This window comes from Propithecus coquereli, unplaced genomic scaffold, assembly GCF_000956105.1.
Source record: "Propithecus coquereli isolate 6110/MARCELLA unplaced genomic scaffold, Pcoq_1.0 Scaffold540, whole genome shotgun sequence".
NCBI lineage: Eukaryota > Metazoa > Chordata > Mammalia > Primates > Indriidae > Propithecus > Propithecus coquereli.
This window is the reverse complement of record NW_012151286.1, coordinates 1,059,033-1,084,527: the sequence shown is the minus strand read 5'-3', so window position 1 is coordinate 1,084,527 and position 25,495 is coordinate 1,059,033. Positions and strand designations below refer to the sequence as shown.

The following is a 25,495-nucleotide window of genomic DNA, read 5'->3' as shown; positions in this document are numbered from 1 at the left end:
AGATGAGGCCCACATGTTACGGAGGGTAATCAGCTTAGCTACTCTAGTCTACTGACTTGAATGTTAATCACATCTAAAAACACCTTTATTTGACCAAACAATTGGTCATCGAAGCCTGGCCACATTAACACATCAATTAAGCATCACAGCCACCTTTGGTTCCCAGGAGACCTGTTACGGGGCAGGGAAACAGGGTGTCAGGGCAGCAGGCGCTCTGGGCTGGCCCTTCTGCAGCGTGGGAGCTAAGACAGTGCCCCCCCCCCGCCCTAGTCAGCTGGAAGGGACGGCCATGCGGATGAAGAAGTAACAACAATAGAACGAGAGTAATAATAACGCCTGCCCCAGGTCCTGTGCTGAGTACATTATAGACTTTAACTTCCGTAGTTTCACAGCGTCCCCAAGTGAGGAGTTATCGCCGCTCCCATTCTCCAGATGAGCAAACTGAGGCTTGGAAGTTGACGCACTTGCCCAAATAGTTCTGGCCCTCTGGCTCCAAGGCCAATACCACTCTCAACCTCTGAAGGGATCTGCGTTCCACGGCTTTCGCTAATGTGACCCTGGACAAGTCCTTTGGTCTTCCTGCATCTCAGTTTTCTTTCTTTTTTTTTTTTTTTGAGACAGGGTCTCTCTCGCTCTGTCGCCCTGGGTAGAGTGCCGTGGCGTCATCATAGCTCACTGCAACCTCAAACTCCTGGGCTCAAGCGATCCTCCTACCTCAGCCTCCCGAGTAAATGGAACTACAGGCGTGCACCACCATGCTCACCTAATCTTTCTATTTTTAGTAGAGACGGGGTCTCACTGTTGCTCAGGCTGGTCTCGAACTCCTGGCCTCAAGCAATTCTCCCACCTTGGCCTCCCAGAGTGCTAGGATTACAGGCGTGAGCCACCTTGCCCGGCCTCAGTTTTGTTATCCAACAAATGGAAATTACAAAATACCTGACACACTGTAGGTACTGGCTCAAAATGAGAAAAACCTCTCTGTGGCTCCCCACCATTCTCAGAACAATCTCCAGACTCCCCGATGAGTCTCCCAAAGTCCGCTCCTTCATACCTTCGGCTCCAGCTGTGCTGTTCACTACACAGAATTCTAGCAATTCTTTGTCATGCCTCCCTAATTTTGCATATGCTGTTCCATATGCCTGGAATGCTCTTCCCCCCGTCTTCACTAAGCTCTATCCTTCCTCAAACTCAGCTCGGTAAAGCTAAATGCAATACCCCTATGCCCCCACTCCCTGCCCCCAGGATGGCCAAAATTTTAAAAGGTTGACAATACCTTACCTTGGCGAGGATGTGGTTCTACCGGAACTCTCACAGGTTGCCAGTGGGCATGGAAATTGCTGCAACCCCTTAGGAGAAATATCTGGCAGTGTCTACAAAAGCTAAATAAACGCATTCCCCCAGCAATGCCCAACAGAAACATTCGCATATGTTCACCAAAAGATACATGCACAAGGATATTCACACCAGTATTAATTGTGATATTCCCAAACTGGAAGACCACACCGCAGCCCCTATTATCAGGAGGAGGGATAAATACACGGTGAACATACACACAGTGGATAACGTGCGTCGAGCATGAAGGACGCCAAGTGTATCAACAACGAGGACGGTCTCACAAACGTGCTGAGCCAAGGGCGCCAAACGTAAAGGAGTATGTCATCCTACGTGATTTCATTTACATGATGTTAAACGTGGGCAGAGTGAATCTACGCTGTTGGAAGTCAGGACGGTGGCAGGACAGGTGGAGGGGTGTTACTGACTACCAGGGGACAGACAGCAGGGGGCTTCGCTGCTGGTCGTGTCTGTTTCTGATCTGGGTGCTGGCGACACAGATGTGCCGGTGTGTGGACAGTCACTGAGCTGTACGCGTAGGATGTGTGCTCTATTTTGCGCGTTACACAGCAAGTACGACGCTGAGAACAGCAGCAGCAGCAATCCAGGGACTCCTCGACAAAGCCCTTCCCGATTCCCTGGTCCCCGATGGGGAATCACTTACAAAATCACCATATTGTAACCACTGGCTCAGGAAATGTCGCCCTCGCTTGAGTTTAAAGATGAGACCAAATCCTATTTTCATCTATTGTCCCCAACACTGAAAGGCACAGAATGAGAGCTCAACGCATTTTTGCTGCAAGTGAGGAAGACCGAAAAGGCCAAAGAGGAGGGAACCGTGGCATCTTGGAAAAACAGAAGCCTGGGACTACAGATTCACAGAATTCCTGGATTTGGGATTTCTAGGACTTCAGAATCATGAGTTCTTGAAGTCTCTGAGCTGAAAGACTTTAGAGTTTATCTGGCCCCACCTTCCAACCACACCTGAACCCTGGCCACGGCCCGGCCACCCCAACACCCTGCATCCCGGTTCTGGAGGGCGGGTCCAGCCCCAAGCTGCTCGTGCTCCCTGGGGCCCTCGCTGCACGCCCAGGGCTGCGCCGGCTCCTGCCACGCGGCAGGCAGCCCCCAGAGAGCAGGCTGGTGCTCTCGACAAGGGGGGGCGGTGGCATCCTGACACAAATCACTTCTCCGCCTTAGCTCTGGCACCGGCTGCTGTGCTCCGAAGGCACCACACTCCGACAGGCAGCCAGGCCATTACGGCGATAAATATAGATGCAGACAGCATGGCAAGCAGGCTGCAGCAGAGGTTGGCCCTGATGCCCCCCTGGGACCCTCAGCTTCCACCAGACCACACTTGGAGGGAGGCCATGCTCTGTAACCCCCACCTAATCACTAAGCTCTGGTTCTTGGAGGAGGGGACCTCCCTTGAGACCCTCCAGGCCCCAGGTTCAGCTCAGGCTGTGCTGGAGGGCTTGGCCCCAGGGGGTCTCCCCTGCCTGTCATTAAGGGGCTGGCCCAAGCAGGCCAAGAGGCAGCCTTCATCCTATCTGCGGGGAATCCAGGGGCCGGGCTCAGGCCTGCTTCTACCGCCCCTCCCCACTGGGCCTCAGCTCCTTCATCTGCAAAGTGGGGCTGGGGGGGCCTGTCCGGCCACCTCCCCGGAAGCCCCATAAGGAGGACGGGCGTGGAGGTGCTCTGGGTTCCGGAGCACGGTGAGTACTTAGGGGACCTCAGGAGTGGATGTGGCCAGGCTCAGAGAGTAGACCAGGCTAATGGAGGGCTGAAGGCTTGATGGCAGTGCCTACCCAGCCCAAATCATCCCACTGCGGCTTCACTCAAGGGGGACTCAGGGGCATAGCCCTGGGTGTTCCCATGTGGTGCCCACACCCAGCTGGGGGAGTACCATGGGGCGACGAGGCTACAGGAGGCTTCCAATTCTCTATGTGAAACCACGCAAGTCCCTTCCCCTCTCTGTGCCTCAGTTTCCCTGCCTGTGAGAGAAAGAAGCTGAGGTACCAGGAGGGCCAAGCCTACCAGCCTCAAGGAGTCTACAAACATCCTCTGTCTCTCCTGGGCTGCTCGCAGAATCTCCGGGCTGACGGGGCCTGCAAAGTCACCTGGACTCACCTGGTGCCTGCATCCCCTCTGCGGGCTCCTGCAGTGGCTGGGTACTCTGCTCACATCGCCACCTTTTGCTAGTGGCTCCTTGCTGTTTGGTAGCTTTCATGCTGCCCACCCCACCCCACCCCACCCCCTGCCACACTGAAGAGGTACCCCACCGCCTCTTCTCACCCAGACAGTGAGGGGGGCCCTCTGAACCTCAGCACCCCAGGCAAGAGGCCCACAGCCCGGGGACACAAACCCCGCTTCAGGCCCAGGACCTCCTCGGGTGAGTCCTTCTGGCCAAGGACCCCACCATTGGCTCTTAAGCTCTTAAGCTCCTAGTCCTGGTTCCCAGGAAGTCCCCCCCCAAGAGATAGAAATCATAGCACTGACTGATGCTTACTGCGTGCCTGGCCCCGCTACCCCAGGAGATGGGCCCTGTTATTATCACCCCATTTTACAGACCAGACAACTGAGGCTCAAAGAGGTTAAGTAACCTGCCAGGTTGAGTTGTGCCCTCGAAAAAGATACCCCCAGTAACTCAGAATGTGAATTTAATTGGAAATACAGTAGTTGAAGATGTAATTAGTTAAGATGAGGTCAAGCTGTTGTAGGGTGGGCCCTTAAGCCAGTATGACTGATGTCCTTATAAGAGGACAATGTGAAGACACAAAGGGAAAATGGCCATGCCAGAAGGAGGCAGAGATTGGAGGGGTGCTTCCATAAGCCAAGGAATGCCTGGGAGGCTCCCAGGAGGTGGGAGAGGCAAGGAAGGATCCTCCCTTGGAGGCTTCGGCGGAAGCATGGCCCTGCCGACAGCTCGATTTCAAACTTGGCCTACGGAACTGCGAGAGAACAGATTTCTGTTGTTCTAAGCCATCCAACGTGCGATTCTCAGCTAGTCCGTGGCAAAGCAGCTTGAAACAAGGAAGTTCGCTCCTACCACTCACTGTACTCTGAGCTAGCACGGCACCCCCACCCCAGGTAGGGGCCCCAGCGGTGTGACTCTAGAGGATTTGGGGGGCCCAGCTAGAGGGAGGGACTGGAGGAGTCATCTCTGGGAGCCGAGCACACTCCGCCCTGTGTCTTGACGAGGGGACACCCAGAGCACGTCGGGCAGGCCAGACACCCTCAGCTCCTGACTTCCCGCGTTCGTTTATTCAAAAAGACTCCCTGAGCACCTGCTCGGCTCCAGGTACGGCCAGGATACAGCCAGCCACGAGAGGGACCAACGCCCTGCTCTCGTGGGGCCTGCGGTCTATGAACGTCTCAGGTCAAACGCTGCCTCCTCCTTAGAGGCCTGCCCGACCCCCACTGTGCCGCCCCCTATTACGATCACCTCACCCTGCCCTGTTGTCGCCGTGACATTTCCCACTGAGATTGCCTGCCTCTGTCATTTGCTCGCCTCCCTGTCCACGCCCCGCCATCCCGCGCTCCTGAAACCAGGTGGGACCGAGTCTGTCTTGATCACGGCTGTGCCCCAACACGCAGTGCAGGCCCTGGCCCAGGGGAGCTGCCCAACTCACATCTCAAGAGTGACCAAATGGGTGGCTGTGTGATGAGGGGAGCCTTCCTGGAAGGTGGGGACCTGAAGCCACAAGTGAAAGAAGAATGACAACACCTGTGCACCGCCCTCTTCAGTTGATAAGCCTTTCAGAGCTGCCTTAAGAACTTCATGAGGAAAGCGGCAGGGCGAGCTCCTGTTCCGGGAGCTCCATTTCCTGGATGAAGAAACTGATGCCAGAGAGGTTAAGCGACTTGGCCCAGGTCCCGTGGGGACCGGGTGACTCCTCCTAGCATACCTCTCAGTCCCCTGGGTGGGCAGGCAATGGCAGCAGGTGATGTCGTACACAGGGTAGCAGCTGCCACCTCCTCATCCTCCCCCAGCCCCTGGTCTTTCGGTGCCAGGCAAATCCCACCTTCTCTCGGACACACGGCTGTCCCTGTCCCCTCCTCCAGGGATGGGTCCCCAGACCTCCGGAAGTCCCCCAGCATTCAGGGTGGTGACAGGGATCCCTCTGGAGACCCCAGGGGGCAAGCTCATAGTTCTTCTAGACTCCATCACCCAACATCAGCGACACAGACTCATTTTGCAGCAGGCTCCCGCGAGGGGCAGGCTCAGTTACTCCTTGCACAGAGGTCTACCAAGCACCTATGACGTGCCGGGCACTGTTCTAAGAGCAGGGACATAGCCCCGAACAAGATGGACACTGTTCACACCTCCCTTTTGCAGAGCTGACACATTTTGGGGAGAGGGCGCAGATAATAAGCTGATGCACAAATAAATGACTTTAGAGCGTAGCAAATGCCCCGAGAAAAATACAGCCGGGTGACGAAACAGTGATGCAACCCCCGCTAACTAGTCTCATCTCAGACCCACAGCAAGAAGGTGTGGACAGGGCGAGCGGAGAGAGACTCCAGGACACGGGACAGCAGTCTCCTTGACTCCGCTACAGGAGCCAAGGCTGGGTGGCCCAGTGAAGGCAGAGGACACTGGGCTTAGAGCCAAGAGGCGCCTCTGATCCCTGGCTCAGCCCTCAGGCACTGTGGGACCCCACATCCTCCCTTCTGGACAGTGACGGGGGAGGCATATCTGATCGTGGACTTCTCCGGCTGCTGCCAGCACAGGGTGAACCGGCCTCCCGGCCCCCACAGAGCCCACACTGTGTCCTGCAGTGGGGAAGGGCAGGGGGAGTGAAACCCATCCCCCCCTTCTAAGGCCATATGCTCCAAGGGGGAAGGGGCTGGACTCTTGAAGTGTTTAGAGGAGGGGAGAGGAGGGAGACCTCCAGCAGGCAAGGGGGGTACAGACCGTGGGCTGGGGGCTTCTCACTAGGGGACCCTGCCTGGCAGGGATGCTTGCTGCTCCAACAAGAATGAGGAAATTACTGGAGAATGCTCTTTTGTTTCCTGTGCACGCCTTAGAGCCCTGTAAAACCAGCCCAAGGTGAGAGAAATGGAGACACCCAGAGGGGATCCACCGCTGCCTGGGTGTTCTCCACACCCCAGGGCGGTAGAACATTTCCAGCCAGGCCCCTGCCCCTAGAACAGCCCAGAAGTCCCAGCGGGAGAGGAGGCGCATGCAAGCCGGCCTGAGAAAATCCCAGAAGAAATCCTGAATGCAGTTACCCACACCAGGCCTCCTAACATTCCCATGAATAATGACAGTGACAGTCAATGGTTACCAGGCGCTCACTACGTACCAGTGAGTGCTGGCACAGGAGTCCTTTGCAATCTCATTTAATCCTCACAACTATCTTTAAAGAGATACACAACTACCCTAAAAGATTATAAAGGCATAGAGTATTGTCCTCGCTCTTGCACAAATACAGAAACGGAGGCTCCATTCCCGACCCTCTTCTTCACTCATGCGCCTGACTTTTTAATTTTCATGGCATTCTGGGGGGAGGGGGCCCTTGAAACACCCCCAGAGACACTACACTTGCTGCTCACAAAGTGTGCCCCAATTTGCAGAACACCTGACCCCCATTCCTTGGTCCCAGCCTCCCAGCAGCCCTGCAAGCTGGACCGTGTCACAGTTTGCTGCATTTTACAGATGGAAAAAATTCCCAGCCCAAGGGGCGACAGGAAATGGCAGAGGCAGGAGAACCCAAGTGCCTCATTCTTAATCCCTGGTTCTTTCCATGGAGAAACATGCCTGGGTGACCCCTCCCACTCCAGCTGGCTTTGTCACCCGCCTGGGGCAGTCAGACCTCCCTGGGCTCCATGCAAGGGGACTGCAATAAAACCACCTCTTTAGGTTTGTGCCCATTCTCTGGGAGGCGGGCCCTGGCTGATTAGCCCATTTTACAGGTGATAATCGAGAGGGAGGCTCAGAGAGGCTGAGGGTCTGGGCCAAGGTCCAGCTGCTGGTAGAATGGGGTGGGAGGTTCAGGCCCAGGTCTTCCAGGGCTCCCTCCCCAGCAGGGCTGTCAGAGATTACAACCCAGCCTACCATGCCTGTCTTCCTGCAGATGAAGGGCTCCCCGCAATCTTCCTGCGGGAGATGCCCCAAGGAGGGTAAGCAGCTCCCTACCCCTTGGTGACGGCGCACACCCCTAAGTGAGCAAAAACTAAAGGCAGACAAAACAAAGGGCCTCTCAGATAATTCTCCCAGACCCCTGTCCCTTCCCCCAGTACGTTTGGGGCAGGGGAGTCCGACAGTAAGACAGGCCCCCAACTGGCTACCAGAGCCCTGAGTCGCACCTGTGACCCAAGGCAAACCACAGCCCCCTTTGAGGTAGCCCCCGCCCCAAAGGACAGCTGGCCGAACTGAGGGCGGAGGGGGTGTACTGGGGGATGGGACGGGAAGAGAAGGGAAGAGGGGAGTAAGACCCCTCTATTTTCAGACAAGCATCGCTGCGGGGAATGGGAGGGAAGTGCGGGCCTTGCTCGCTCCCTCTCTCCATGCGCCCCACCCCCCCAACCCGCTTTAAACACACAGGTGCCAGACAGCTTTTGCGCAAAAACTAGTTTGCAAACACACTCCGACTTCTGGGAAGCTGCCTAGCCCTACTTCCCCTCTTTTCTCTCCTTCCGGGGCTCGGAGCGGGCCCTCCGGCAGTTTCCTGGGGCAGAGGGGTAGGGGGGTGCGAGCAGGGAGAGGGGGAGGGAGAGGGGCGTGGAGAGGTGCCCGCGCCCGCCAGAAGCCAGCGGACCTCACGCCTTCAGCACCTGCGGTGGCGGCGGGACTCCACCTTCCGGACGCCCTCCAGGCTCCTCGGGAGAGGCAGGAGGGTCCCCAAAGCAGCGGGTCTCCGACCCCCGAGGACGCCAACCGCCTCGGGCACCCCGCCCGCCCTGCCTCCGCAGTCGGGGCGCGGGCGGAGCGCCCCCGCGTGGCAGGGTCGGAGCTGAGTCACCCAAGTGTCGGAGACCGGGTTCGCGAGGGTGGCCGGGGCTTGGGACGCCGCAGCCCCCGGAGGCGGAACCCAGCTTCCCTGGATCCCCACTGGGCCAGAAGCCGAGCCCCAAGGCCGAACTTGAGCACTCGAGCCCGGCTGCCCCGCCCGCCCCTGGCCCGCCCGGGCCCCACTCACCGCGGGTCCCGCGGGCGCCGTCGTCCTCACCGCGCGGCTGCCGCTGCCCGCGCTCCGTGCCGCCGGGGCATCCCTGGGCGCTGCCCCCGCTCAGCCGGGCCCGCGGCGCGGGACGGGCTCAGGGCGCCGCCCGCGCTGCCACGGCCGGTTCGCGTGCGCTCCAGCCGCTCGGGTCCGGCGCTCCTCGCGGGCCGGGCGGGCGGCGGCGGCGGCGGCGGCGGCGCGGGCTCCTCCCTCCGGCCGAGGGGGCGGGAGGGAAGTGGGGCGGCGAGGCGGGCGCTTCCTGGAGGGGCGAGCGCTGTTCCACCGGCGGGGCGGGGGCGCTGTCCCGCCCGCTGCCCGGCGCGCCCTGCCTCTCTGGGCGCCAGGCGCCGCGGGGCCCGGACGTTCGAGGCCCGGACTCGAGGGGCCGAGCGTTTGGGGCTGCGACTCCGCGGTCGGAACGCCGCCGGTTCGCGCTCTCCCCCGCCGTGCTTCGCCGTAGCCTTGGGCACCTCCGACGCGGGAACCGAGGGGTGGGCTCGGCTCTGTTCTGGGGGGGGCCTCAGTGCGGCCTCGACCCCCAGCGCCGGTGGGCGCAGCTCTGCGCCCTCGGCGCACACACCGCAGGGCTAGGTTCTGGGCTGTATTGGGCAGCACTAGGACCGCAGTGTTTTCTTCCTTTTTTTTTTTTTTTCAATAGCGAAAGAGCTCGGCATTTTCTTGCTGCCAGAGACTGGGAAGATGACATATTTCTCTGACACAGACGATAAGATAGAGACAGATCGGAACCGAGCTTGGGGCTGGGCAGCGTGAGGAAAATTAGGCGAGTCTTTAAGGCCCTGGAGGTGAGGCCTTCCCTTTGTGCGAAGGTTTCCTTATACCTGGAAGAGACACTGATTCTTTAAAAAGCGAATCTGTCGCTGGGCGCTCACGCTGCTGACCGCTCAGCGGTATTTCTGTGCCCTCTGGGAAAGTTCACCGCCGGGCATCAGGCAGCTGAGCCACATTTAACCGCATTCTGGGGGCCAGGACTGTCCTAGGGCTCTCGAGGGCTGGGCAGCTGAGGGTTAACGCCTAGCGCTTCGGTTGTAGGTTTTCCATTCCGGGCAGGTGAGGGTTAACACGGGAGCCTGAGGCTGCAGCCTGCGAACATCGCTCCTCGTCTGAGTCACAGGCACTTTGCAGCCTTAGGGGGGCCGCCACTAAACAGCGCCAGGGCTCCGAGCTTTGTTCTCTGCCTGCCTGTCCCCCATCCATCCTTCTTTCCTCCAAGCTCTCCTCACCTTTCTTCCACCTAAAGCCATCAAAGCCTTCTGCCCAGCTCTGGGGCAAACCAACCTGTAGATGTTCTTAGACCCAGCTGCAGTCCCACTTCCTCCAGGAAGCCTCTCCTGATTGCTCTGGCTCCCGGAATGCTTTTCTTCTCCTTCCAGCAGCAGGAGAGCCAGGATTGAGGTGGATGGTGGTGACTCAAAGCAGATAGTCCCTCTCCTGAGGTGGCTCACCTCTGGCGGGCAGGTCCAGGGCCCAGGCAATCATATTGCTCTATGAAAAGTGCAAAGGTTGGAGGCGGAGTGGCACCGAAGACCCAACTCAGCCATGGGGGTCAGCGAGGCTTCCTCTAAGACTGCGGTCCCCATCCTAACCCGTGGTCCCCACCCCCCAGTCCCTAGTGCCAAAAAGGCTGGGGACCGCTGCTCTGCTTAGGAGACCTGAAGGATGAGGTAGTTGGTTGGGCCTGTTGAGTGGGAGGAAAATCTTGGATTCCTAACCAAGGGGACAGAGTGCAAAGGCCAGGGGTCACAGCAGTTCCACTCCTAGGCATCTACCTGTGAACAATGAAAACATATGTCCACACAAGAACTTGTACAGGAATGTACACAGCAGCAGGATTCATAAGAGGTAAAACGCGGAAACAACCCAAATGTCCATCCACTGATGAACAGAAAAACAAAACGTGGTCTATCCATGCGACGGGATACTATGCAGCCCTAGAAAGGTAGGAAGTACCGATACGTGCTGCAGCGTGGACGAACTTGGAAAACGTTGCTGTTCCCAGCGAAAGAAGCCAGCCACAAAAGACTGCATATTATATGACTCCATGCAGAGGAAGTGCGCAGAATAAACACATCCATGGGGAGAGAAAGCAGATCGTGGTTGGCCAGGCAGTTGCCCATGTGTCAGTGTCTGCCGTCTGGGAGTTTAAAGTCCAGGCTGTTTGGACAGAGCAGAATAGCCAAGGTTGTCTGTACACGTGGGAATTAAAGACCCGCTGAAGGAGCGCCACCTGTTTACCAGGACCTGGCTGGGCCTCAGGTGTGTGTGAGGGGAAGGGGAGGGAGGTGTTCCTGTTACCTGTGCTGTATCACAAATCACCCCAAACCTTCTCTCTTCCATCTCTGAGGGGCCGCTGGGCTGCGTGAGGGCAGGTCTTGGCCGGGGTTCCTCCTGCAGTTGCAGTCAGACCATGCCTGGGGCTGGAGCTGTCTAGAAGGGTTTCTCACACGTGTGCCTGGCAGCTGATGCTGGTTGTCGGCTGGAACACCTACCTGTGACCATTCCATGTGGCCCAGGCTTCCTTGTAGCATGGTGCTGGGATCCAAGAGTGAGCATCCCAGGAGAACCAAGGGGAAGCTTTGTCATCTTTTATAGGACCTAGCCTTGGAAGTCACATAATGTCACTTCTGTTAGAGTCACAGAAGAGTGGCACTGTCACATAGTAGGAAGAGCATGTGGGATGGAAGATATGGTGACGCCCGTCTCTAGAAAATACCATCTGCCGCAGGGGGTTGAGATGGAAACAGTGAAGCAGACATCCCCTCAAGGGGCTCCTGGCTAGAGGCAGGTGTGGCTGACTCCAGTGCCAAGTCTCAGGCATGGAGTCATGGTCCTGGGTTCGAATCCCAGCCACTCCAGGTACTGCCTGCGCGAGAGCACTCACTGCTCTGGGCCTCGGTTTCCTCCTCTGTAAAGTGGGATAGACTTAATATTTGCCTCATGGAATGGTTGTAAGAACTAACGAGACAGCGTTCAGCAAGACTGCAATTTGGCCAGCACAGTGCCAGCCATGTGTAGACACTGGGGCTAGTGTGTTAGCGCTATTTTTAAGTTCCAGGGTTGTGGTCACTCTGATGCAGGGTTGGCAGCCCCCAGGTCTTCCCAGCCCTTCCCGTCAGCCCCAGACACCTCCCCCAGCTCTCACTCTGGAGTACGTGTGTGTGTGTGTGTGTGTGTGTGTGTGTGTGTGTCTGTGTGGTGGGGACTGAGGGCCCAGGCTCCTAACCCAGGGGACCCAGTGGGCCTCTGGAGAAAGCTCCTCCTTCCTAGGGCAAAGGTGCCCTTCTGGGCAGCTAGGGTGGGTTTGGGGTGTGTGGGATGAGACACCAGGTGTGGCTTTCAAGGGCCCAGGGGGAGGGTTCTGGGGGTTGGGGACACACGGGGTGGGGGTGGGGGTGGAGTTTTCCACTTGGGTGGCTGGGAGGCTGGAGGAAGACCAGCTGTCCCTGGAGCTAACTTCCTGAGCCCAGCCCTGGGAGGGTCTTTACCAAACCAGCCGCTCAGTGGTCTCTCCTGGAACCTCCGGACATGTCCAGAGGGCGTGTCCTGCTCTGGCTGGGGCCACCATTCCGCAGGCCTGGCCTTGGCCATGCAGGGTGGAGTTGAGAGCAGAAGCCCAGTGCGTGGCCCGCCCACCTTCCCGAGGGCCTCTCTCTGGCTGAGGAACACCCACACCTGCAGGCTGTTAAATCCCCAGCCCAGGACGCCTCATGGTCTCCCTTTCCTTTCTGCGCCAGGCTTGGAATCCGATCCCCACTAAATACTTGCTGCGTGGCCTTGGGCAAATGGTCATCCCTCTTTGCACCTCAGTTTTCTCATTTGCGAAATGGACGAGATTGTTCCTGTGGTTGTTGTTCTGGGGCTATAGAAGATCACTGTGATGCTCTACAGAAATAACCAGGCAGGGCGGGGGACATAAGAGGATCCAGAACTCTCCCCAGGAGGATATAGGAATGAGTCATAAGGTCATCTTTGCAGCCAAAGAAAGTAGGTCCTTGTGCCTTGTCTCATTTTGCTCACCCCTTACTATACAGGTGAGGAAATTGGGGCATCACCTGTGGGTGAGCACGGAGAATCACAAAGACCCAGGTTCAATTCCTGGTGCTACCAATTACCAGCCCTGTGTCTTTGGGAAAGTTAGGAAAAATCTCTGGGGTCAGTGTCCTCATCTGGGCAAGGAGGGTCACAAGGATCCTCAGGACAAAGTCAGGGGACTAGGCGCAGAGGCTTGCCAGCCTCTCCAAGAGACAGAACACTCCAGACCAGTGGGTCTCCACTGTGCTGCACGTCAGAGCCGCTCGGGGAGCTTTCTAAAGACTCCTTTTTAAAGACAGGTGTATTAAAAACCTCCCCAGGTGATTCTAATGCGCGATCAGGGTTGCAATCCACTCAGTCTACAGGCCCACTAAGCTAAGTGGGGTCCAGCAGCACGGCCATCACTTGGAGGGGGAGCTCCTTAGAAATGCGAATCCCATGCCCTGCCCCGGACCTGCAGGACCAGAATCTGCATAGTGACACGATCCCCAGGTGACTCGGTGCACGTTACAGTTTCTATAACTGCAGTTTTACAGCTTGGGAAGCACTGGCTGGACAGTGGATTGCGGACAGCTGTGTGTTTGGGGCAAGGACAGAGGAGGCAATCTGGGAGGACTTCAGGTGTGTGCAGATGGCAAGGAAGATTCTGTGACAACCGTCAGAAAGATGGACCTTCAATCTGTAAAGTCATAGGATGGACGCCAAGTGACAACGTAGCAACATGAGCTTATCCCACCCAGCCTTGCAGGTGGCTGTGGGTACTTACCAGCCTGGTCACGTGCGGAAACCGGACGTGTCGTTTTGGTCGCACTGCTTGCTGGACCATACATAGCCTTAAACTTTTCTTCGAATTTTGGTTTCATGTATGTGTTTAAACTGAGCCTACTTTTGGGAGGAAGGGGGCAGGGAGACTGGATCACATCAGTGTTGGAGAGAAAAACAGTCAAGGCCTCCAAGCAGGCAGGTGGCAGGAGAGTGAGCAAGTTTCTTAATAAAATGAACAACGCGACTTCACACCAACTTGATACGGGCCCAGCCAGCTCTGCCTGCTGACAATACTGTGGCTTATTTCAGGGAAGCTGTTGAAAGTTTCTTGGAGTGCAGAATTTGGGCAGAGATCAATGAGGAAAAAAAAGAGAAAAGCAAAATGTGTGCGCAGAAAATGAAAATAGGGTCCCAGAACTCTGGGTCCCCCCACGTTGGGTACATTTCACCTGGCCGGGCGTTTCTGGTTGGTGCTCTCTGTCCCTTCCTCATCTCGACTCCCTTGTCACGGCATTTCCAGGCTTTGAGGGGCTCATCCTGCAGCCTCGGGCAAGGAGAGGAGGCACCTTCCACCCCTTCGCTGTGAAGGCCCAAAGTCAACTTGGTGTCATGTCCCAGGAAAGGGAGACAGAATTCGGGGCCCAGGGTTTCCGGGTAAACTTCCTGGTTTCTCTACCTGCCTGCTTCCTCCCCCATGACCAGGCTGATGGCCCCATGAGATGCCAGGTGTGCCCTGACCCTGGCCCGATAAGGGTGTCCCTGCATGAGGTGTGGGTGCCTAGCACTCCGCCGGAGGACTTTCTCCTCGTGCTTGGAGGGGGGCCGGGAACAACGTGGAGGGCGGCAAAAGTCGGGGCCAAGTCATCTGGGTGAGCCACCAGTAGGCCGGGATATCCCAGGCTCCTAGGCCAGGCGGGAACAGCCGCTAGCATCACCTCCTAACTTCCTTCTGGGTCCAACGCTGCACAAGTTATCTCAGGAATTGCCAGTGGGCCAGCCTGCCCTCCAGTGGTGCTCAGACGTCACTGCACCCTCCGGGCCCCGTTTTCTCACAATGGAGCGGGAGGCTCCCCGGAAGATGAACTTGCTCTACCCACATGCAGGAGAGGGTGCTCATCTGTCATTGCAGGCATCTCTCCCTGTCCTATGATAGTCAACCCTAAAAAGGGGAGGGGACTAGCATGCGACCAGTCTTTACATCTTTGTGCCAGGGTCTTTGCACACCTTGCTTCCCTGACCTCTTCAACAGTCCTGGGGGGCATGTCGGGGGGTGTTACTAACCCACGCACAGTTACTGCCCCCAAAGGCAGCTCGCAAGGGGTTCAGTCACACTCTATTCCGTGCCTGTCTGACTTGCAAAGCCATGTTAAACCCTCTAGGCCAGAGGTCTGCAGGCTTCTGCAAGGACCCGGCAAGCCACAGAAAGTGGGGTGGGGGTGTTAAGATGGGGAGTGGTGGGGACTGCAGCAAACTGGGGGACATGTGCCCCATCTAAAGGGCACAGTCACATGGCTCCAGCAGATTATTGCTGTTGAGTGGGAATGCTGGGCTAGCACTTCAAAGACACCAGGGTCTGGATTTTTATGTAAAACTTCCCAATTTGAAATATTGACAATTAGTTTAGAAAAAAGTTTAAATATTATGCAAGTCAAGTATCAACTGTTTTTTAATGTCCTGAGCTTCTATAATACTGTCTGTCTGAGCTTCTCTAACACCCTTACGTAGCAGGTGAGGTCTGGAGAGAGAAGGTAACTTGCCCAGGATCACGTGACTATCACCCTGAACTTGAACCCGTCTCCTGACTCCCCGGCCAGTGCTCCTCTCAGCATACCTCTCTGTTGTCTGCCCTGTTCTCCAGTCCCCAGGGCAGGGGGTGAACCTCTCTCGACCTCGGTGGGGTAGCAGGAAACATCAGACTCAGGCTACGAGTGGAAGACCAACCACATTTACTGATCAAACTTGGCTTAGGCAACGGTCCCCAAACTTTTTGGCACCAGGGACTGGTTTCATGGAAGACAACTTTTCCACAGACTGGGGATGGGGTGGGGGGTGTGGTGCAGAGCTCAGGCGGGGATGCATGGCCCGTTTCCTAACAGGCCACGGACTGGTACTGGGCCAGGGCCTGGGGGCTGGGGACTGGAGGCTTAGAGTGTAGCAGAGCCACCCTTGTCCTCCTTGGAAGTAACGAGAACACTGTGTAGCTCCTGGGGCGCACGTGCATCCTGCTGAGGTAGTAGCTGCATCCAGTGGATTTGACTAAACGTCTTGGCAGTGCACACTCCCACCGTTAGACCTGGCTTTGTCCCTTGTGCAGGATAAACTGGGCCCGTCACTCCCAAGGTCAGGCTGGATCTGCCCAGACCTGGGCCCAAAGTCCTTGGAAGCCATTATTTAAGGGGGAGACAGATAATCCAGGTTACAGATGGGAAACGGAGGCTTGAAGCAGGAGGGGACCTTGTGGCTGAATCCCTGCTTGTTCCTGAGCCCCGGCCCTTGGGCCACTGGCTGGTCAGTGCTTGGATACTCTTCCCTCCCAGCTCAGAGCAGAAGACTTTCCCCGGCTCAGCCAAGCCGGAAGTGCAATCTATAAATACATATTGGTTTAAAAAGTAATAAATTAGATCTTGAGCCAGCCTGAGGTCAGCCAGCCAGCCACATGTCATGTGACATGGACATTTGTCATGTGTCATATATGGTTCACCAGTCATGCATCCTGCCACCTGTGGCGCTGAGACCCAGCTATTGACCACGTGCCACGCTGCACGTTTCACGTAATGCCATGTGTCAAAAGGTCATACTGCCACGTATAACCTTACGTGTCACGTATTATGTCATGACACTCTCATGGTGCCACGTCCCCAACTGGTCACCCATGTCACATGTGATGCGGAGTGCTCCCTTGGCTGGACCAGGCTCTAGGTCCCCAAAAAAGTCCTCCCTGAGGACTGTAGCAGGACCAACGTGCCCCTCCCTCCTGGGCACGCTGCTGAGGCTCTCCTGATCCCTCTGTCCCTGTGGGTGAAGTTGGCGTCACTCGGCTGGATTCTGAATGTCTTGAGGGGGCCGTCAAGTATTCTGAGGGGCCTTGTCAAAGAAGGCGAAGTCCAGCCTGGGCTCCTGGCTCTGCAGACACTGGGCCATGTCGGCAGGAATGGGGTTATTCCAGAGGCTGAGGGGCACAGAGACAGGCGCTGAGTGCTGGGAGCTGCTCATTCATCCTCTTGTCCCCGCCCCTTGTCCTGTCTCCACACTAGGAGACCAAGGCCCGAAAGGGAAGAGTTGTGCCCAGACTTAGCCAGCAGAGGCAGGTATTAGGCCTGCACGGCTGCCCTAGGGAGACGGTGTCCCCTACACCCACCTCCTGACTTCTCCGGTACAGTCTGCTCCCCTGAGAGCTAATGACCCCAGCCAGGGCCATGCTTGTATGACAAATTTGTGTAAATAAGGAAAAGGCTCCCCTGCTTCAAGGTACTTTACTTCCATCTGTCCGAAATTGTCATAATGTACTGGTTTTGGTAGAACAACATAGTTTACTACCATCCACTAGAAATCTAATGTGTGTATGATGTGAATGGTGTCCTTTGGTGGCAATGCCCTTGTGCAGTGCACAACCTAAACAACTGTATGTGGTCGCTCTCATTATAGCTACCATTTTAGGTGCTTACTATGTACCAGGCATTGGGTTCAGTGCTTTATATGCTCATTTAGTCCTCATAACAACTCTCTGAGGTAGATACTATCAATATTCTATTTTATAGCTGAGAAAATTGAAGTTCAGAGAGGTTTAGTTACCAATACAAAGTTACGCAATTGGCAAATAGCAGAGCTGGGATTTGATCCAGGTCTGCTTGCTATCAAATTCTTGGTGGAGTGGTCCAAGTCTCCTTTGATAATCCCCAACCCAGGCCCTGCCTCCTCCTACAGGGAGTCCCCTTAGATTTGGGAGCTGGCGTGGCCTCCCACCTACCATCCCAGCCCCCGCAAGCCTCTGTTACCGGATGACTTGGATGCCAGACCCCTGGGCCAGCCCCTCAGCCAGGAGCTGGGCTCCACGCACTGTGATCTGATTCTTCTCCAGGCTTTCCGGTGGGCAGCAGGGGAAGGGAAAGAGAAAGACAGGCATGAGACTGGGTGGGAGGTCTCCCCACACCGCCTTCTCAGGGACCCCCAGACACAGGGGGCTTGCGGCGGGTGCAGCGCGAGGCTGAAGCTAGAACCCAGAGTGTGCAGCTCAAGGAGGGGCTTTCTGGGAGGCAGGGGGCGGACCCCATGGACTCCTTGCTTTCCCCAGGATGCTGGTCCCCCTTCAGCCTCCCCGCCCCCCAGGATGTGCTCCTCATACTCCACTCTCTTCAGCCGGCTCATCTGCGGCAGAACCCGGGCCAGCTCGGCAGCTGCCTCGTCCCCGAGGAGGTTCCAGGACAGCCTGCAGGGTAGGGGTGCCAAGGTCAGCGGCAAGACAGCAGGGAGGGCGAGGGGTGGAGACAGGGCAGTGGGTGGGTAGGGCTGGGGGCAATGGTGGGGGGATTGCAAGAGAGGCCACCTGACGGGGTGCTGTGTACCCTCCCCGGAAGACTTCAGGGCCCAAATGGATCCTTCCTCCCCACTCCCCGACCCCCACCCCATTCCTGAGCTCAAGAACCCAGAACAGCTTAGGCGCTGGCCGTCCGAGGGTTCCAGGCTTGGGCTGGCGGTCAGAGCACGTGGTTCACAGATACCCGTCATGGTCCAAACTCCCACCGCACACGTGCCTCCATCATGCCTGTGCCATATCCACGCACCTCCCAAATGACTGGGTGTCATAGTTTTTAATTGGCCCTCCCCCGCCTTTTTCTTACTGTAAGAAATTAATCTCAAAAGGAAACATTTATAACTATTACTAATGGAAAACCTGTGCTAGGGACCCACAATAGAGGGTAGTGACAAGGATAAATACAGTGCAAACGACAGTATTAACTTCTATCTGGAACCTACGTCCTTCCTAAGGTGCTGGGTCGGTGGCCTGCCCCTGTTGGTTAAAAAGGGGAGGATCACCAGCGTCAGGTGTCGGTGATGGGTTAGCACCGACCTGAGACTTTCTCTTTGGTATAAGGAGAAAGGTTAGAACCTTTAGGATGGACTAAAATCATCCCGTAATCATTTGTGTCCTGTACTTTAGGAAGTAGCGTTTATTCTATACTGTGGTTCGGGTCCCAGGCTAGTCCTGGAGTCTGGTTTGCCCAGGCGGTGGCTCTGAGGGTCCCCACGTCTGGGGGATGCTGGTTGCTAAGAGGGGGCCAGGCACAGCCAGCAGGCAATCCAGGGCGGGGGTGTCTGCGGGCTTGAGCCCCTCTTCACACCAACAGCGGTTCACGGCTGGAGGCTTCATAAGGTGAAGCCAGGCACCTTAGGTCTGGCACCTCTGTCCAGCTGCCTCCCAAAGGGACGGTCTGGGGCAAAGGACCTTTAGAGACCATCGGTCCCACCTCCCCTCCCAGCACTCCGCAGATGGGGACAGAGGCAGGAGAAGTGAAATGGCAGCTTCAGTGTTCAAACGTCATCAGAGGAGGTTTGAGCAAGAACCATCTTCCCCATTTATAGACGGGAGGGAGGACCGGCCAGAGAGGAAGGGAGCGGCTCCAGGCCACACGGCAGGCTGGGGCCACCCCATCCCCCCACCCCCCGCCCCACCGGACACCTGCTTCTCCCAGCTCAGGGCTGTTCCAGTCACTCACAAGATTACTTCCAGGGCCGGGCAGAGCAGGAAGCTGGCAGCAAGGAGCTTGGCAGTCTGGTTGTCAATCTTACAGGAAACCAGGCTGCAGATGGAGAAGGGGATGGGATGGGGGTGTCTGAGTGGGGGGCACCTCTGGCAGGTCCCGTCCTCCCCCAGTCAGAGCAGGAGGGAGCAGAGCCGCCAGGCCCCGGGGCAGGCTGGGAGTAGCGCTCCTTTCTCGACCCCGCCCCTACACCAGCCCTGAGGCTTCTTCCAGGGGCTCCCTGGGTGTCAGGCTCAGCCAGAGAAGGGCTGCTCCCCTTCTCGCTGCCGCCGGTCCCCACCCAGCCGGAGGAGGTGACTTACTCCATCTGTCTGAGCAGCGGGAGCCCCTTACGGAAATGTGGGACCCCTTCGGCCAGGCTGTTCTCTGCCAAGCTGCAGGACGGGGAGACAGCTGTGAGAGGAACCCTCGGACCCTCCCTGGCCTGTCCCCCTGCCCAGGCCGGGCAGCCCCTACGTACCTGATCTCTTCCACGTGTGGGCATCCATCCAGGGCCTGGCCCAGGCTCAGCGCCCCCTCCGGGCCCAGATGGCTGGACGGCAGGCTGGGGAACAGGGAAGGGGTGAGGGGAGCCTGGGGGGCTGGGGTCCTTTCCTGAGCCACCCCCAGCCTTGTCTCAGGCTGCAGCTCCAGATCTTGGATGGCCTCTGTGTGACTGCCGCCCTGAGCCCCTTCCCCGTGCACACGGCGCCTGCGCAGGTAGCATAGGCCGAGCTTTGGGGTCTGAGACCCCAAATTCAGCGCCTGGCTCCTTCGTGCGTTGGTAAGGTGAGCCCTCCACACCTGCCCTGGCCACCTTCCCTTGCCCAGAAAAGGGAGCACGTAAAACTCCTGGCCCCACGGGGCTGCCACAAGGGTCAAATGAGGCCACGGACTTAAACTGTAAAGTGCCGAGGCTGTGCTGCTTCGTGCTTTCTCCCACGGAGCCCTTTGCTGACATTTCTCATTCGCCCTCAGAGACCGGCTCACAGGGCAGGCCGAGCTGGGATCATCATATTTCTTTTGCAGACGAGGAAACTGAGGCTCCGAAGGGGCAGGAGTTTGGCCAAGGGCACGCAGCGGGGTGGTGGCAGGGCCAGGACTAGCCTGGGCCCCCTGCTTTCCCTGCTCTGGACGTCAGAGGCTGGGGGGAGCAGGCGGGAGAGGGGCAGCCAGCCCCAGGACCTGCCGCAGCTACCCTCAGGCAGGGCAGCTCAGCCTTGAGCCCGCTGCTCCCAGGGGGCCCCCTGCCCCCGCCCGCCGGCCTTGCATGCACTGTGGGTAGGGGCCACTCACTGCAGGACCCGCAGGTGCTGGGGCAGCTCCTGAGCCAGCCCCAGGGCCGTGGGATCTCCCAGGGCGTTGTGGCCCAGCCTGGAAGAGGAGAGGAATGAGCACTGAGCACCGGGCCGGCCGCCAGGACCCCGCGCTGCCCTGTGCCCACTGGAGGAGGAGGGGGGCCAGGTGGGCCTGCGGGGACACAGAGGGCAGAGGCACCTGGGCAGACACTTACATCAGCTCCTCCAGGTGCCTGCAAAGAGTGAGCGACTCTGCCAACTGCACTCCCCCAGCGGGGCCGATGTCATTCGCTGAGAGGCTGCAGGACGGAGACAGCCATCAGATCCCCTCTGCCCCAGCCCGGTGCACCTTGGGGACTGCCACGCCTGCTGCAGGGGGCTTCAGAGACAACCCCCCTCCACGTTCCTTCCCAGCTGGGTGGGACGGAAAGGCCCAGAGAAGAGCAGGGGCTGGGTGGCTTTAGGTCCCACGGTCACAGCCAGGAGGTCACCCAGCCCCACCGCCTGGACCCTGAGGTTGGGGTAGGGGACATTTTACAATGCTGGCCTGAGCTAGGGGCCGGTGTCTCCCAGGACCACGGTGTGACCCTTGCGGGCCCCTCTCAGTAGGGCTGGCCACTCACTCTATCTTCCTGAGCTCGGGCAGCCCCGGCAGGATGGCGGCTAAGTGCTGGGCACCAGCGTCTCCAATCTGGTTGTGGCTCAATCTTGGGGAGAGAACAGCTTCCTCAGCCTTCCGCCACCTCCTCTTGTCCACACTCCCCGCCCAGAACAGAAGAGGAGGCTGACGTCCCAAGAAGGGCTTCAGCTCACACTGCAAGAGCCCCATCACCCCATGTTGGGTGAGGGCTCCCAACTCTTGGCTTTTGTTTAGATGTTCTCCCTGTTGTCTGACCCAAATCCCCCTTGCTGCAGTGGACACTCCTATATCCTATCTTCGGGTCTCCCAAGGTCCTAGGCCTGGGGTTGGTTACACAAGGGGGAAGTGGATGAAGAGGAAGAGACTAAGAAGTCAAGAGTGTGCTCAAGTGGCCTCTTGCGTTGGCCATCCTTCCCTGCCAAAGTTGTCTTGGGTCTGGGGGAAGGACAGGCAACTCACCCCAGCTCCTCTAAGCTGGTGGCAGTTCTGAGAGCCTCAGAAAGGTGGCAGCAACCGAGATCACTGATGCTGTTCCTGCTCAGTCTGGAAAAGCAGGGAACAGACCAAGAGGCCTTAGGACCTCAAAGGTCTTTGCAGGAGCTGTGCTAAGAACTCTACAGTTTGCAAAGCCTTTACACACCCAGGAACTCATCCTGTGCCAGTCACAAAACTTCTGGGGCTGGGGCAGTGGTGAGCAGGGTGGGAAGACTGTCCCCAGTGTCCAGGTGGGAAAACTGAGGCTCAGGAGTGAGCTGTGCATGACAGTGACTTGCAGGCTGGGCGGAGGTGACACCCAGAGCCCCTGGCCTGGGAGCAGTTGCTACAGTTTTTGGCTTTGCCAGGTCTTGCCTCAGCCTCCGCACCAGGGGTCTGCAGGCCAGCGCTGCTGAATGCCAAGTTCACTCGGGTTCCACGCCTCGGGCAAATCAGTTCTCCGGGCATATGGTGTTGTCATTTGTGCAAATGGTGGGCTTCTCCTCAACCCAGGCTGTTGTCTTTTCTGCGCCCTAACCTTGCCCAGCCTCAGCAAGTGGGGAAAACAAAACAAAACAAAACAAAACTACAGGGGCAAACAGGTCCGTCTTAGCCCCTCGCTAAGAATTTATCTGAGGGTTGTTTTGCTTTCTTTTGTTTTGAAAATTAAATTTTAGTGAACTGCCTTTCCGTAAATTCATTTTGGGTGCAATGGTGCTACATGATATGCCCTCCCAAACTCTCTAACCTCATTTCCTCCCCACTCTACCCTGCCAGAGGCGGGGAGGGGTGTGCGGTGGTGGGGACTTGGATAAAAATAAAGCACGCTTTGTGTCACTGCTGGGGTTTGTGCTTAGTCACAATATTTCATATTTTGAGAATCACACTAAAAGCAAGTGTGACATTTGTTTATCCAAGTGGGCAGAGAGTGAAATCACAGAGGGATTATACGAAAGCCACTAGATCTGAGTCTAGACCGTCACTACTGAAAGTGTGGTCTGTGGCCCCCTGAACTGGTATCATGTGGGAGCTTGTTAGAAATGCAGAATCCGGGCGTGGTGGCGCATGCCTATAGTCCCAGCTACTTGGGAGGCTGAGGCCGGAGGATCGCTTGGGGCCAGGAGTTTGAGGCTACAGTGTGCTATGATCATGCCTGTGAATAGCCACTGCTCTCCAGCCTGGGCGACACAGTGAGATCTCGTCTCAAAATAAAAATAAAAATAAAAATAAAAAAAGCAAACTCTAGGCAGAGTTCCAGACCTGTGGGATCAGAATTAGCATTTTAACAAGAGCCCAAGGTGAGTTGTGTACACATGGAGAGTTGTTCTAGGATTTGGGCCTAAGACTTTCAGGTCACTTTTGTAACCAGGAGGAAGCTGGTGGCATTAGAAGGAAGGCAAGAGCAGGGGGCATCGACCTGGGAAGGCATGGGCATGTGCGGGGGAGGGGGCCGTGGAGGTCCCAGGGAGGTGCCCCCCGGTGCTCCCTGGGTGGTGGTTCCCACAGAGCCAGGCGTGTCTGCCCACTCATTCCCACGGGTCACTCAGTCACTCACCGGAGGCTCTGCAGGAGGGTCATGTGGCTTAGTCCTTGAGTGAGCACGGCCAGGGTGGAGCCGCCCAGCGGCAGATGGCTGAGGCTGGGGGAAAGGAGGCCAGATGAAGGCGGCATCGCTGGGGCGGGGTCCCAGGTACAGACTGAGGCCCTGTCCAGTCTGGGGGTCCGAGGCCTCTGTGCTTAGCATACTCAGGGACCTCAAGACAGCCACTTACATCCACACGGTGTAAAAATTATACAAAACAAACTGCACTGAGAGATTCAAACGCTGTTTCTCTGCGTGAGTTATCGAGGTCACACAGACAGAAGTTCTATGTTCTGAATCACGCTGGACTCAGATTACTGATCAGTAATAACGCTGATCGAATATTTAGCCAAACACGGGGCTCGGGGCCATCTGGGAAGGTGGGTCTGTTATCATCCCTATTTTACAGATGAGGAACACCGAGGCTCAGGGAGAGAACTTGCTCAAGGTCATACACAGAAAGTGGCAGTTTCAGCAGCAGGACCCAGGGCTGTAGGACTCCCATTCCTGGGCTGCAACCACGTGTTACCCACGGGAGCATGTTCCTTAAGGCCCCCAGCCTGGGCAGGAGAGGGGAATAACAGCAGTCAACAATCAGAGCGTGAACTCCGTGCCAGGCTGTTCTAAGAACTTAACATGTATTATCTCATTTAATCTCCCAGCGACCCTAGGAGGTAGGGACAGCTCTTATCCCCAGAGATGAGGAGACCAGAGCCCAGAGAGGTTAAGGGATTTGAGCAAGCACACACATTAAGAGGTGAAACCAAGAGGCAATGAATTGTCCTGGGTGACCTGGAACTAAAGGGTTATCTGGACGCTGGACTTTTGGTGCTAAAACCAGGACAGCCACAGGCAAACTGGGACAGTCAGTTATTCTATCAACAGGTGAACCCAGGCAGTGAGGCTACCAAGCAAGGGCCCTGCCCGTGCCTAGTCCCTCACAGGTAGACAGCTGGAAGAAGCTGGCTGGATTTGAGGGGAACTTCCTGTAGGAGGAGACCCTTGGATATGACAGATCTGAAACTGGAAGAGGCCTCCGGGCATGGAGGAGCCATCCCCTTCCTTCAGACAGGGAAGATACTATTATGCTCACTTTGCAGGTAGGGTAAACTGAGGCAACGAGAACTAAGGAGCAGCAAGAGGTACCTGGGAAATCAGAAGAAAAGGCAAGGCCCCCACCAGACCGTGAGTGCTTGCTGGGGCACGGCTCTATCTATCCTGTCCTCCAAAGTACCACCAGCAACTCGCCCTGGAGTGGGCGCCCAGATCAATCCATATTTGTTGAATGCATGAATGAGCCAATCAATGACCCCATCGGGCCTCCAAGCCCCCAAATAAAACCTTCCAGAAGGCTAAGCAGAGGTACAGGCACATGGAGGGCAGGGACAAAAACCCAGATTGGTGGGAGGACAGGAGGGCCCTCTGGTCAAAGTTCAAACCCCTCCCCTCTCCCAGGATAAGCAAATAGGGCCAAAGTGGGAGAATTTTATTGCTAAGAGGCAAAAAGTCAAAAGGCTCTGGAGAAAAATTCACAAACTTTTCGTTCACACAAGTTTTCCCAGGGGGTGTCATCTCCAGGGGATTTCATGTTCTTTGTCACATATTTCTATAATGACGGAACTTTTTATAGCCAGTGTGTATTTTTGGCCATCAGAAAAACTTAGAGATTAGAAGCAGAAAATATCCTGTTCAATTTTCTATCTAGGTACTATTTAAAAAGGAATCTCTGCAGGATGGGAACCTGTCTTTTAGACTGAGGCTGTTTCGGGCATTTCTAAGAATTTGATGCCTTCAAATTATAGGGGTGAGTAAGAGTTGCCAGTTACTAAGGAAACAACTGTAGACAAATGGCAGTGGACATCTCTGGGTTCTTTCTGCTCAGAGTTTGTTTCCCCTTCTTCTGTTAACAGCACCCTGAAATACCGCCCCCTAAGTCTGGATGATGGGGCGGGCACGCAACCCATGCAAGTCCGGTGGACTCGATCTAGGACCTTCTGTGGCAACTACAGGGAGAATGGTGCTTCCTCTCGAATAAGCGTGTAGAAAGTAGGCCTGAAGCTGCAGGGACAGCCTGTCTGGGAAAGACCCCACGGTGGACAGAGAAAGAGCATGAGCAAGTGAGAAACCCAACGAATATATGACCCCTGGATCCAGCCATGCCTGAAGTCAGCTGCCTTGTAATTTCCATGCCATAAGCCAATATGTTTCTGTCTTGGGTTGGTTTGAGTTATGCATTCTGTTTCCTGTGACCAAGCATCTTGATGGTGCTCAGAGTCCAGTGAGGAAGTAACAGTTCTTGGGAGGGCATAAAGCTCAGCTGGGTCCATCCAGAGACTTGACAGTTTGTGTTCACCATAGATGCAAAGATGCCTAGGCCTGCTCCCCACTCCCCGTGCCACATTAACCACTGCCACCACTCACCACCCTTCCCCATTAACCACCACCAC

General features: G+C 56.6%; 2 protein-coding genes across 2 annotated transcripts in view; both read right to left on the bottom strand.

Annotated features, from left to right (window-relative positions):
• The window catches only part of CPNE2 (copine II), a 49,603-nt gene extending 40,882 nt beyond the window's left edge, over nucleotides 1–8,721 (bottom strand). Inside the window, exon 1 of the mRNA XM_012657447.1 lies at nucleotides 8,478–8,721. The gene's annotated coding sequence lies outside the window, so the exon portion shown is untranslated. The remainder of the gene's footprint in view (nucleotides 1–8,477) is intronic.
• A 6,690-nt stretch (nucleotides 8,722–15,411) lies between these two features.
• The window catches only part of NLRC5 (NLR family, CARD domain containing 5), a 54,497-nt gene continuing 44,413 nt past the window's right edge, over nucleotides 15,412–25,495 (bottom strand). Inside the window, exons 37-47 of the mRNA XM_012657450.1 lie at nucleotides 23,022–23,105; nucleotides 21,452–21,535; nucleotides 20,976–21,059; nucleotides 20,568–20,651; nucleotides 20,351–20,428; nucleotides 19,536–19,619; nucleotides 19,378–19,449; nucleotides 19,031–19,114; nucleotides 17,659–17,742; nucleotides 17,312–17,395; nucleotides 15,412–16,485 (exon numbers count right to left, since the gene is read on the bottom strand). Coding sequence (XP_012512904.1) covers nucleotides 16,383–16,485; nucleotides 17,312–17,395; nucleotides 17,659–17,742; nucleotides 19,031–19,114; nucleotides 19,378–19,449; nucleotides 19,536–19,619; nucleotides 20,351–20,428; nucleotides 20,568–20,651; nucleotides 20,976–21,059; nucleotides 21,452–21,535; nucleotides 23,022–23,105 — 925 coding nt within the window. The 3' untranslated portion in view covers nucleotides 15,412–16,382. The remainder of the gene's footprint in view (nucleotides 16,486–17,311; nucleotides 17,396–17,658; nucleotides 17,743–19,030; nucleotides 19,115–19,377; nucleotides 19,450–19,535; nucleotides 19,620–20,350; nucleotides 20,429–20,567; nucleotides 20,652–20,975; nucleotides 21,060–21,451; nucleotides 21,536–23,021; nucleotides 23,106–25,495) is intronic.